This window comes from Pelobates fuscus, chromosome 11 (assembly GCF_036172605.1).
Source record: "Pelobates fuscus isolate aPelFus1 chromosome 11, aPelFus1.pri, whole genome shotgun sequence".
Classification (NCBI taxonomy): Eukaryota; Metazoa; Chordata; class Amphibia; order Anura; family Pelobatidae; genus Pelobates; species Pelobates fuscus.
In genome coordinates this window covers 5,715,752-5,729,253 of record NC_086327.1, presented here as the reverse complement: position 1 = coordinate 5,729,253, position 13,502 = coordinate 5,715,752, and the positions used below count along the sequence as shown (strand labels likewise).

Sequence of the window (13,502 nt, the reverse complement as noted above, 5' to 3'; positions counted from 1 at the left end):
AATGGAAAATAAAGGTGATGAAGCTATCCTGTGACATTGGAAGGAGATAACGGAGATATTTGGATGTAACGGAGTTGATGGATCTCTCTGGTTGGTTATTTGAAGAGATAATGATGATGATATTTTGGAGTTTATGGCTACAATTAACATATTTATTTTGCTGATTATATAAAAAAGCCTGAATCAGAATATGGCTCACGCGTGTGTGATCCCACAAAGAAATCGTAGCTGTGATCTGTCGTTGATTGTTGACCTTTACATCTTTTCTTGCAGGAGGCTCTTTCTGTCGTCAGTGAAGATCACACTCTGTTCCCTCCTCACCTACTGAAAACAGAAATGCCAGATGATTACCCACCAAGCATTAAGGAACGAGAAGCATTGGCAGAGCACCCTTGGGCATCAACTGGTGAGCATCAGCATCAGAACATCAAGCAAGAAGCAGAGGAGATACCTGGGAGCAGGTGAGACATCCGTTTGGTGGATTCCCTCTGTGTGATGTCTGTAACAATCCTTACTATGTATAGAATGCTAAGAAAACCATTGAATGACTGTCACACAATCTAATTAATTAAGGCTATGGGTATTTATATTTTTGCATGTGAGAATTTTACTAATTCCAGTAGTGTTGTTAGAAAGCCAGTTGGCAGAGGTCTGCGTCAGAAGAGGACATTAGACCTGCAACGTCACATGTCAGTTTGACAAAATTTCCCTTTTGTGTCCCCAGGATAACCAGTGGAAGCGCAGCTGGTGTAGGGGTGGAAAAACCTGAAGCAAGCACCGAAGAATCCCATACAAACTACCAGCCCAGTTACCCAGACACGACCAGCAATGGGCCCCCCTCACCCACTCAGATCAATGGGAGTGAAGAGAAGAGGGTGATAGTGCCAGCAGGTCAGACTCTCTCAGTTTGACTAAAGTAAAGGGTAGATCCAAAACTGTGGAGATAAAAGGACCAGCATGGCCTGGGTGTATTCTGTTGGTAATAAATAACCAATGCTGAATGAAAAAAATGAATATAATAGAACTGTATCACTCCAGGCGGTACTATAGGGAGGAGGAACGACTAATTTAAAATAAATTTTACGGTTAAAATATACAATTCCTTTGTAAACTGTCCATAATTCTTGCTTAGTAACGAAATCTCGTTTTGGTTATTCATTAAATAATAAATTGATGTAATTTTTTGGGGCGTTTGCTGAAAACCCATCATGTTTTATTTAAATATGTCTGATCTCAATAGTTTCACCAATGGAGTGAAATCTTTCCAATTTATCATATTCCAGTCTCGTACGTCCGCTCTCCAATAAACCCATGGAATATGTTGCTAGGAGCTGGAATAAAACACATGAAGGGGAAGCAGTTTAAACAATTGTTTTCTATGTCACAGATCCCATGGCATGGACACAGGAGGACGTAGCACAGTGGCTGGACTGGGCGGTAAAGGAATACGGACTCTGTGATGTGAATACTTCCATGATGCAAGGGGTAGATGGGAAGGAACTTTGCCGGATGGCGCGGGAAGATTTCCTGAGATTAGCGTCTCCTTACAGCACGGATATGTTGCTGTCACACTTGGGGTTCCTAAGGCAAAGTACGTAAAATCACAGCATATTATAAATGCATATTGCTGCCTCTCGGGGATAGGTCAAATCTTGGGTACAATGTCTGGAATTATTCCACCAGACTGGCTAAGAAACAGAGAGTTGTAACTACAACAACTTGAGTGTCAGCCATCGTTTGTCTCATAAATTGTGTTTGTAATATGCATACAAATAAAATCTATATAGTATTCATCTGACAAGTGTACTACATTCCTAAAGTGAGCTATAAACTGTCCACGGCAGAATTTATCAGCACTGTTATTTAGGAAATAGAGACAATAGACGTATTCCCAACATGGCGCCTGTATGTGCTCTCTGAACAAGTTGATACAATAATTATTTTTTAATTTGTGTTACCTGACATTTATTAATATTATGTGTATTAAAGATAAAATGTCTCTGTGATACACATTTCCTGTGGAAACTGACCCGAACGGTTTCACAACCAGAATCCTGTTGGGATCCGTTTGCCGTGGTGATTGCAAAATGGCGAGCATCAAATGAGCGCATTGACAATGTAGCGGAACGTTACTATGAGTTGCTACTTTGTTGCTCTGGGAAATGTAAAGCACTGACCTTTAATTCAATCCAGTCTGTTTTTAAGCTTTCATTACTTTTTGCTTATAATGTCTAATATGTGACCCTACACCACCCGAAACCTGTTTTTTGATGAAAACCATTTAAAATAGGGGTAGAATATATCTTGAATCCAGTGCTGAGCCAAGTTCTCCCTTATTCCACACATTCTCTGTTGTCAATCTGCATAACTGGTTTCCTCCTCGAGGTCAAATCAAATGCTTCACAGAAAAACATTAACCTTTGTGGACAAGCATGGTAACCGCCACGACCTGCCAACCAGCGGTTTCTGATAATGCAGTGAATGCGACACAAGATGAACTGATTGACAGGTTATCTGCCTCTAAAGCCCACTCTTACACCAAGAAGCTCATCATGTCTCTCGCCAGTGTGTGTTGCGTGCTGACTCTCTTTTGCTCAGAACTCACATGAGTCCAGCTAACTAAGGCCTCCATTTGATATTGTTGGATACGTTATTAAATAGATTTTTTTTTATGTATAAACTTTTAATATGATTATTTCAACATTAAAATATAAAAAAGAATCATATAAAAAAATATTAATATCTCAAAAAATAGCAAAACATTGCACCATTAAAATATTCTTCATAATTCTAAATCAATTTAAAAGTTTATCCGAAAATATTAAATTAAGGCCTAAGTCATCCATTGTACAGCGCTACAGAACTTGCTTGTGCTATCTAAGTAATAATAATATAATAATAATAATCTGTGCTGGCGGGTGCAACTAGACTCCAGCACAAATTCTTAGATTTCTCTGTACAAGCAGCGCTTCAAATAGAAACGCGGCACGTACAGATTGCTTGCACCATAACCACTTCTTAGCAGGACATTTGAACGTTGGAGTAACCCTTTAACATCATTCCATACCCGGGCCATTTCCGGATTGTAGAATTAAGCTCCGTTATATGTTTCCCCACATTACAGGATTATCTTTATATGTATTATCATTCTTTGCAGACAGTACGACATTCACATACTCCGTGACGCCAGCTGTCCACACGCATCCAGTCACACCTCGCGCCCAGGTGAAAACCGGTGAGTAGATCCCAGGGGCTTTGTGGTATCCCATTGGGTGCTGTAGATATATAGTGAGAAGATTTGTTGGAGACAGGTTTTAACTCTCAATGTCGAAAATAAACAATTGTTTTTTGTTTTTTTTATAATTGCTAAATTGATTTGGGCATAATTAACGTTTAATGTTATTCATTAACGTGTGAATTTGTCAGGAATTCAAAGTAAATTTTAGCTAATTAATCGATTTCTAAAAATGATTTAAATCCGCTGTGTTTTAAGATCTTTGGTTAAAATGTTAAAATCACTTTGAATTTAGTTTGAATGGAATCCTACTAACCAGAAAGTAGGGAATTGCAAAGATAGCGGATTTTAAAGGGACCCTATGGGCACCCAGACCATTTCAGCTCATTGTCCTGGGTCCATTAACCCTTCAGAGGTAATTATTGCAGCTTTTGATAAACTCAATAATTACCTTTATGGGTTAACTCCGCCTCTAGTGGTTGTCGACCAGAGAGCAACATGGGTCCTCAAACTCCGGCCCCCCAGATGTTGCTGAACTACAACTCCCATGATTCTCTGGCTATCTATGTAATTCAAAGAATCATGGGAGTTGTAGTTCAGCAACATCTGGGGGCCGGAGTTTGAGGACCCCTGAACTAGAGGATGTACCCTGTACTGGATGATTAAGCTATGCATGAGGTCATCCAGCGTCACCCAAAACCCCATAGGAAAGCCCCATTTAGTGGATAAACCCCATAGGTAAGCATTATACAATTCTGGGAACTATAATTCCCCATTTAGTGGATAAACCCCATAGGAAAGCCCCATTTAGTGGATAAACCCCCATAGGAAAGCCCCATTTAGTGGATAAACCCCATAGGAAAGCATTATACAATTCTGGGAGCTATAATTCCCCATTTAGTGGATAAACCCCATAGGAAAGCCCCATTTAGTGGATAAACCCCATAGGTAAGCCCCATTTAGTGGATAAACCCCATAGGAAAGCATTATACAATTCTGGGAGCTATAATTCCCCATTTAGTGGATAAACCCCATAGGAAAGCATTATACAATTCTGGGAGCTATAATTCCCCATTTAGTGGATAAACCCCATAGGAAAGCATTATACAATTCTGGGAGCTATAATTCCCCATTTAGTGGATAAACCCCAGCACGTGTTTGTGTTGTATAGTACATAACGAGTGTTGGCTGACCGGTCTGTCTCCATATTATATCCACAGAACCGATATACGAGGATGGACGGCGAACGAACTGGAACACAACAGGAAACGCAATACACAGAGGTACAGGCTCCTCCCTAAAGGGTAAAATGGGGCTCGTCACCGGTCTTTAATTAGTGTTCTTCCAGGGAAGTCAGAAAGGGCATCGCACAACCTGACTGGATGAATAACATTGAATGGTGTAATAATTATAATACCTGGCTGTGTGACGCGTTATAGAATGGTGTAATAGTTTATAATACCTGGCTGTGTGACGGGGTTATTGAATGGTGTAATAATTTATAATACCTGGCTGTGTGACGGGGTTATTGAATGGTGTAATACTTAATATCAGGCTGTGGGATGGGGTTATAGAATGGTGTAATCATTTATAATACCTGGCTTTGGGATGAGGTTATAGAATGGTGTAATCATTTATATTACGTGACTGTATGATTAACTTCTAATACCTGGCTGTGTGACGCGTTATAGAATGGTATAATAATGAATATTACCTGGCTGTGGGATGAGGTTATTGAATGGTGTAATAATTTATAATACCTGGCTGTGTGACATGGTTATTGAATGGTGTAATAGTTTATAATACCTGGCTGTGTGACGGGGTTATTGAATGGTGTAATAGTTTATAATACCTGGCTGTGTGACGTGGTTATTGAATGGTGTAATAGTTTATAATACCTGGCTGTGTAACGGGGTTATTGAATGGTGTAATAATTTATAATACCTGGCTGTGTGACGTGGTTATTGAATGGTGTAATAGTTTATAATACCTGGCTGTGTGACGTGGTTATTGAATGGTGTAATAATTTATAATACCTGGCTGTGTGACGTGGTTATTGAATGGTTTAATAATTTATAATACCTGGCTGTGTGACGTGGTTATTGAATGGTTTAATAATTTATAATACCTGGCTGTGGGAAGAGGTTATAGAATGGTAGAATAATTTATAATACCTAGCTGTGAGATGAGGTTATTGAATGCTGTAATAATTTATTTCCAATGGGGACAAAATGTACAATAACCAGTGTGCCAGTGACCAGGAGAATAAAATGATTGGTGTGATTATACGATGTCCTGTCATTGCAGTGTCGCCCCCGCAGACCCATGGGACCATCAGCACAGGAAATACTCTGCGCAGCACCCCAGGTGAGTTCACTTCTTTCATTCTACTCATTTATATAGCGCCTGCATAAACCACAGCACAGTACAATAGGCGAACTCCTCGTACTATCAGCGCAGTCAATACTCTGCGCAGCACCCCAGGTGAGTTCACTTCTTTCATTCTACTCATTTATATAGCGCCTGCATAAACCACAGCGCAGTACAATAGGCGAACTCCTCGTACTATCAGCGCAGTCAATACTCTGCGCAGCACCCCAGGTGAGTTCACTTCTTTCATTCTACTCATTTATATAGCGCCTGCATAAACCACAGCGCAGTACAATAGGCGAACTCCTCGTACTATCAGCGCAGTCAATACTCTGCACAGCACCCCAGGTGAATACACTCCAGGTGTTTTGAACTTCATCTCCCCTGACGCATTGCCAGCATTATGGCTGTAAGAGCGTCACAGGGACCCGTAATAGGTGTCAGCATTCCTGGATTTAATGGGACCTTCTCGGTTTGGGGCTGCTGCCCCAGCACCCTGGGTTTGTATTCTGTCCCCACGCATTCTCATTTGATGCAGAGTGTGTTCCGGGGCACTGAGCATTGCGCAGAGTGCTTTAGATATACAGTGCCTATAGTCAGCTGTGAATAGAGCCGAGCACAGTGACAGCCAGTCAGTCTGGTGTCAATACACGCCCCGCTGCCGTGCCCTCTTATCAGGCCATCGTCAAATCTGCCATACGGAAAGCAATGATAAAATGTAACTTTAAATAAAATGTTACCATCAACTCTCTCCGCTCTCTCCCCTCTCCCCTCTCCCCAGACCCGTACCAGGTTCTAGGCCCAACCAGCAGCCGTCTATCAAACCCTGGTAAGTACCGACTCATGACATCACATTATATTATATATGTTATATTATCGCTGTATATATTCTGTCTATTGTCAGAACTACAAAGTTAGTTTTGGGGTGGGGGTTATTTATTCAATAAAAATAAAATGTAGTAAAAAATTTTATTTGGAAAACAATCTTTTGGTGGGCTATTTTAACCTAGATTTGCAAAATCATTTTTCAGTTCTCCAGAATGTGGACCTGTAGAATTCTCCCCAATTCCCAGTTTAGTGAATTATTGTCTCCGGTTTGTAGGCTGGGGGGTCTTGCTTTTGTAACCGTGCTCTTATCCCGCAGCCTTTCAATATGTGCAAGGCCTGTAATCCAGTGACTGCAACAAACCTCACACATTGTGTCTCAACGCCCTGGTTTACACAAGAACTTGTAAATAAACAAAACCTGATGTAATCCCCACCATTATTAATGAGGGTGATTAGCTCCCAGAGTCAGTTTTCATCCCTCCCAGTACCTGTTTGCAGATCACAGCAGGTTGTAAGAAGCAAGACGTGTCTTAATTAAACAAATTGTGTTGGGAAAATGCTGAATTATGTTAATCAGTGAATTGCCAGAAACAAAATATAGAATTAGGAAAACATAACGACAAACAGCCAAGTTTATCATAAAAAACAGAACTGAAGAATTCTTTCCCAAATCTGTTATTTTCCCCCAAATTCACCATTTACAGGGTTATTCACCAAAGTGAGAATTGAAAGAGAATTTCAAGTGAAAATTTAAACATAGTTGACTTAGAGAACGTTTCTAGTTGAGCTGTTTTGACCTTAAATCTGAAATTCACGTGAATAACCCAGTGAGGAATAAAATGCTAAAATATTATCTAAAAAAAGAATACGAGGAATTAGTCACAAAGTGAAATATAGTGAATTGAAAACTAAATTGCAAAATGTAGCCAACAGTAGCAGTTGTGGATAAAATGATCTGCGTAGGCTATAGTCACAGATTGGGTATTTTAGCCAAGATTTTACCATTAGCTGTTAGTAAATAAACTCCGTATCGAGATGTTTGTGTTATTGAAGAATACCTATGTCATGACAACAACACAATGTACAGTGTAACACGTCCATACAGAGAGAAAGTAATATAAGAAAACACAGAGTCTACATTCCTAGTTAATTATTATTATGATACAAATTATTAGCAATTATTTCACATATCACTTGCATCACTCGAGGCAATGACGTTAATGGTCGACCTCAGGGGGCAGGATTTGGCGCAACTGCTGTGCTATTCCAGCCCAGGTCTCAGCATTTGATTTTAGTTTTATACATAACCTTCAGACCTAGTTATGGGCTTCATTTTTCCCATAATCCCCTATTTGTTTCCCATATCCAAACCACATCCCTCTAGATTAAAGGGACACTGTAGTCACCAAAACAAGTTTATCTCAATGAAGCAGTTTTAGTGTATAGTTCATTCCCCTGCAGTCTCACTGCTCAATCCTCTGCCATTTATGAGTTAAATCACTTTGTTTCTGTTTATGCAGCCCTAGCCACACCTCCCCTGGCTATGATTGACAGAGCCTGCATGAAAAAAAACTGGTTTCACTTTCAAACAGATGCAATTTACTTTAAAAGTTTTTATCTCCTGCTCTGTAAATTGAACTTTAATTACATACAGGACACTCCTATAGGTCTAATAAGTTATTAAAAGAGAAGGAGATGAGAAATTCTAGATTAAACAGAATTTGCAATATAGGAAGTATAAACATTAGATGACTATTTACAGGAAGTGTTTAGGAAAGCTGTGCAAGTCACATGCAGGGAGGTGTGCCTAGGACTGCATAAAGATAGTGATTTAACTTATAAATGGCAGAGAATAGAGCAGTGAGACTGTAGGTGCATGATCTACACGCCGAAACTGCTTCACTAAGCTAACAATATTTTGATGACTATAGTGTCCCTTTAATGCCCACACAACTTGTTTTTAAATATATTTATAAAATGAATCAATGACTGCAGTCCTGGTGACTAGTGATGTTTAGAGCATAAAGGTCCCCATGTTTTTTGTTCATGCTTGTAGACGGGTGATTGCTGGTTGACCTGCGTGGCTCATCTTATCTCTCTGGTCCTGCAGGTAGTGGTCAGATCCAGCTGTGGCAGTTCCTCCTTGAGCTCCTGTCTGACAGTAACAACTCTGGCTGCATTGCCTGGGAAGGTTTAAACGGCGAGTTCAAAATGACCGATCCCGACGAGGTGGCGAGACGCTGGGGGGAACGCAAGAGCAAACCCAACATGAACTATGACAAGTTGAGCAGAGCCCTGCGCTACTACTACGACAAAAATATAATGAGCAAAGTGCACGGGAAGAGATACGCTTACCGATTCGACTTTAACGGCATCAGTCTCGTGCAGCAGTCTCATTCGGCGGACCCCGCAGTGTGCAAATACCCCGAAGGAAATTATTTCTCACCCCAAGCCAAAGCAGCTGTGCCTCTGCACCCCCATCACCCCCAGCCATCCAACCTTTCCACAGTTATACCCATACAGTACTTAAGTTCACCAGGAGGTGGGGCACTGTACCCGGGACAGGGGGTAACAAGACAACATGTAGGGCAAATGGGGGCTCACATGGGGTCTTACTATTAAAAAAGTAAGGAAGTCAGACTGTTGGTTTGAGGGGATTGAGATGCATTGATGCATTGAGCCATAAGGGTTTAGATAGGGTACTAACCAAGGACCTTCACTTCCACTCTATTTCCAGTAGGGGGCTGCAGTGAGTATGCATTTATTGCCCAATCTTATTAGTCTTTCATTAGAATTTGCGAATCTGCAAGATTTGAAATGCCGCATTATTCTGACTTTGTTTCGAAAGCGATACTTGGAATTTCTAATGGAAAATGTAGAAATAACGGCTCTTAATGCTTTGTACAGGACACTGGCGTTCCAGCCATTTTTTTTATTTGTTTTAATTCTATTTTGAATAAGTATACTTATTAAATGGACTGCGTCTTTGTATTCTGAGAGTGCAGTGTCTGGAAACTCCTCCCTCTGCGGCAGGTTGCGATTCTCTGATGTCTAGCGGGCTATATTATGGATAGTAGATGATCCGCCATGACAGAACTAGTAACTACATAAACCACATCAGAGTGTAACATGATTTTAAAGAGGGTACCATTAACCCCATCCTAGCAGAGCTGCACAAAATGCATAGATTATATTTTAATTACAATTAATTTCTTCAACATACTCCGCTTATCCTGAGCGGCAAATACAAAACCAAATAAAATGACGGCTCTGCTGGTGTCTGCCGCTATGTAACCCTTGGTTCCATCCCACAATTCGCAATATGCGGCCGTGTTGTGGGAGGTCACATATTTCATTGTCAGCCACAGTGGCGAAAATGGCAGCCATATTATCAGTAGTGGGTGCATGCTGCCTGCCTACCCAGACATACCAACTGTTATGGCAGCCACATTATCAGTAGAGGTGCCTACCCAGACATACCAACTGTTATGGCAGCCATATTATCAGTAGAGGTGCCTACCCACTCATACCAACTGTTATGGCAGCCATATTATCAGTAGAGGTGCCTACCCACTCATACCAACTGTTATGGCAGCCATATTATCAGTAGAGGTGCCTACCCACTCATACCAACTGTTATGGCAGCCATATTATCAGTAGAGGTGCCTACCCACTCATACCAACTGTTATGGCAGCCATATTATCAGTAGAGGTGCCTACCCACTCATACCAACTGTTATGGCAGCCATATTATCAGTAGAGGTGCCTACCCACTCATACCAACTGTTATGGCAGCCATATTATCAGTAGAGGTGCCTACCCAGACATACCAACTGTTATGGCAGCCATATTATCAGTAGAGGTGCCTACCCACTCATACCAACTGTTATGGCAGCCATATTATCAGTAGAGGTGCCTACCCACTCATACCAACTGTAATGGCAGCCATATTATCAGTAGAGGTGCCTACCCAGACATACCAACTGTTATGGCAGCCATGTTATCAGTAGAGGTGCCTACCCACTCATACCAACTGTAATGGCAGCCATATTATCAGTAGAGGTGCCTACCCAGACATACCAACTGTTATGGCAGCCATGTTATCAGTAGAGGTGCCTACCCACTCATACCAACTGTAATGGCAGCCATATTATCAGTAGAGGTGCCTACCCACTCATACCAACTGTAATGGCAGCCATATTATCAGTAGAGGTGCCTACCCACTCATACCAACTGTAATGGCAGCCATATTATCAGTAGAGGTGCCTACCCACTCATACCAACTGTAATGGCAGCCATATTATCAGTAGAGGTGCCTACCCAGACATACCAACTGTTATGGCAGCCATGTTATCAGTAGAGGTGCCTACCCAGACATACCAACTGTTATGGCAGCCATATTATCAGTAGTGGTGCCTACCCACTCATACCAACTGTAATGGCAGCCATATTATCAGTAGTGGTGCCTACCCAGTCATACCAACTGCTATGGCAGCCACATTATCAGTAGTGGGTGCATGGTGCCTACCCAGTCATACCAACTGTTATGGCAGCCATATTAGTGGAAGCAGAGGTGCATGGTGGATGCAGACCTACCCATATCCTCCATTGTGGCAGACATCTTAAAGGGGAAAGTGATCTTCAGGTAGGTGTGTCTGTCAAAGCAATGCCCTAGCAGATGTACTGAATCACATAAGCCTCTCATGTGACACAGGATTTGTCCTCAGTTCTCCAGCTCTGTCAGCCAGTGTTGGCTGGACGATGGGACAGAGCAGAACAATGGCATGATTAGACATGCTCGCGCGGCCCATTTGATGAGTTCCAGGTCATTTAAGCCAGTACCAGATTAACAAGCATTGAGGAAATGGGCACGTGCGCCTTTATATGTCCTTGATGCTACTTGTGCCATGGACAAACCACCTCTCCTAAAATCAGAGCTGCCCGGTCTGCTCTCGGTACCATAAGCACTTCAGGAGCTACTTAATTTCCTTTTAATTATTTCTCAGTTTGTTAAAACAGATTTAAAGTGGAGTTCACAGATACGCCTGTTAGGCCTGTCAATCAGAGGGAGAGAAATTACACTTACTGGGATTTATGGCAGTGTGCCCGTCTCTGTGATGATTGACGCTCTGCGTGGCACCAGCACTAATCAGTACAGAAAGAGAGATCACTGTTTGGGCTTGCAAGAACTTGGTCCCCTATTGCTTTGAAAATGAGGGCCGAGAAGGGCTCGTAGGAGGAGTGCAGTACAAAATGAGTAAATAAAGCAGAGATACTAGGACCATAACCACTTAAATAAACTGCAGCGGTCAGAGTGCAGAGAGACTCACTTTAGTCTATGCATTTTCTTGTTGAGTTTACAAACGTAACAAAGTAAATGTAAACCCGTCTGAGGGCGACCTTGTCCACTTTGAGAGACATTACTAAATTTGTTTAAAATTTATCAACACTGATCATCACCCCATCTCCCAATTCAGCCCCAAAAAACATGTTACCGGTTTATTCATAAGACTGGGGAGAATTTAAAAAGTAACTGCAAAATTCAGACAAAAAGTGCTAATCTGGTAAAACGTTTTATTATGTGAATTGGGTGAATTTGGCTTACATTTTTAAATTCCCTTTGACAGAACTTGGTTGTTAAGGGGTTACTGTCAAGACAATAGGTTTATTAACGTACTTGTCTTGGGGTCAGATGACACGGATGGCTGTGTTATGACAGGCGTGCGCTTAGAAACGCAACACCGTTTATTGTAAGCCAGCGATAACACAAAGAACAAAGTTTAGCATATTATTTTGCTCGGATGGGTTAAATGACCGTGTTAAAGGTGGCAATGTATGAAGCCTCCCCCATATCCTGTGGCCAGTTACTCTGACAATCACACAAATGCACATCCTGCTTGCGCACAGGCGTACACAGCCGACATCCTGTTTATCAGGAAACAGAACAATGAGGAAAAACATGTCCCAGAATCCTCTCTGCTCCTGCGTTAACTCCGATACATGAAATGAATGTTCTTTGTGTGGATACGATTGGATTGCTAGCTCAGTGATGCACGTGGGATCTCGATGGCAGCAGATGTTACATTGTGATACAGGATGCAGTGTGATTGTGCTACAGCACATCTGCGAAGAACCCGTTATAGGCACCACTAAAGTGTCAAGATAACCCATTAATGGACGCTTTTATTCCAGGTTAAGAATTCATGTTCTTTAACGGTGTCAATGGTACCGATTTAAAATAAAAAAAAAGAAAAGAAAATTCTCCAAGTGCATTATAATCACAATTATCCTGTTTTAATTTGCTACAAATCAGAGTTCTCTGAATAGACCTGTGTGGTGTGAACTGTGTATTTAAAATGTGAGACGGGAGAGATCTTCTAACTGCTGGGGAAACTTTTAAGCGTTTAGCAATTTTTATCTAAAAAGTTAAATTACTTTCATTTCCTGCCAATTCACACGTTCGGAAATAATGTCAGAATAAAGAGAAACAATTGTGAGATTTGGAACTTACTGTAAATGGATGCTATCTCAGGGGTGAACTGGGGCACTCCAAACACCATAACCACTATAGTGTGTTTTAGAAAGGTTTGATTTCTTACCTGGAGTCTGCAGAGCGCTGCTCGCCACCTCCATAACAGCTCCTTCAGTTAGCACTCCTGCAGTGCTGGGCTTAGCCCAGCGGAGAGAGCTTGGAACCGTCACTAAGCAGTAGTGGAGGCGAGGAGCAGCACCCAGCAGGTAGCAAGTCAAACCGTTCTCAATACAAAGTCTGTCTCCTTACAATGGGAGGTGCCAGGACACTACTGGCACCATAACAACCACAGCGCACTGTCGTGGTAAGGGTGCTTGCAGTGTTCCTTTGAGAGTATTTAGTCTCTGAAGCGCTTTCTTTATGGCAGAATTTTTTAAATCCCCTATTAGTCCAGGTTGTAGGATAAATATATAGAAATCCACTCCGTATAACACCCAACAAAAAAAAGAGGGATGGAAAGAAACGAGACAGTAAGATTTGGCAAGAATGCAAACTGTAGAAAAATGTAATATTCAATAAAAATACACAGCACACAAA

General features: G+C 41.5%; 1 protein-coding gene across 2 annotated transcripts in view; it reads left to right on the top strand.

Moving 5' to 3' along the window:
• Positions 1-9,811, top strand: part of LOC134577317 (Friend leukemia integration 1 transcription factor-like) — a 45,000-nt gene extending 35,189 nt beyond the window's left edge. Inside the window, exons 2-9 of one of the 2 annotated variants that reach the window (XM_063436012.1) lie at positions 274-461; positions 725-891; positions 1,388-1,591; positions 3,158-3,235; positions 4,456-4,539; positions 5,543-5,602; positions 6,387-6,434; positions 8,544-9,811. In XM_063436012.1, the coding sequence (XP_063292082.1) occupies positions 274-461; positions 725-891; positions 1,388-1,591; positions 3,158-3,235; positions 4,456-4,539; positions 5,543-5,602; positions 6,387-6,434; positions 8,544-9,055 (1,341 nt within the window). In that variant the 3' untranslated portion in view covers positions 9,056-9,811. The remainder of the gene's footprint in view (positions 1-273; positions 462-724; positions 892-1,387; positions 1,592-3,157; positions 3,236-4,455; positions 4,540-5,542; positions 5,603-6,386; positions 6,435-8,543) is intronic. The other variant, XM_063436013.1, reaches the window with a different exon arrangement.
• Positions 9,812-13,502: the final 3,691 nt, after the last annotated feature.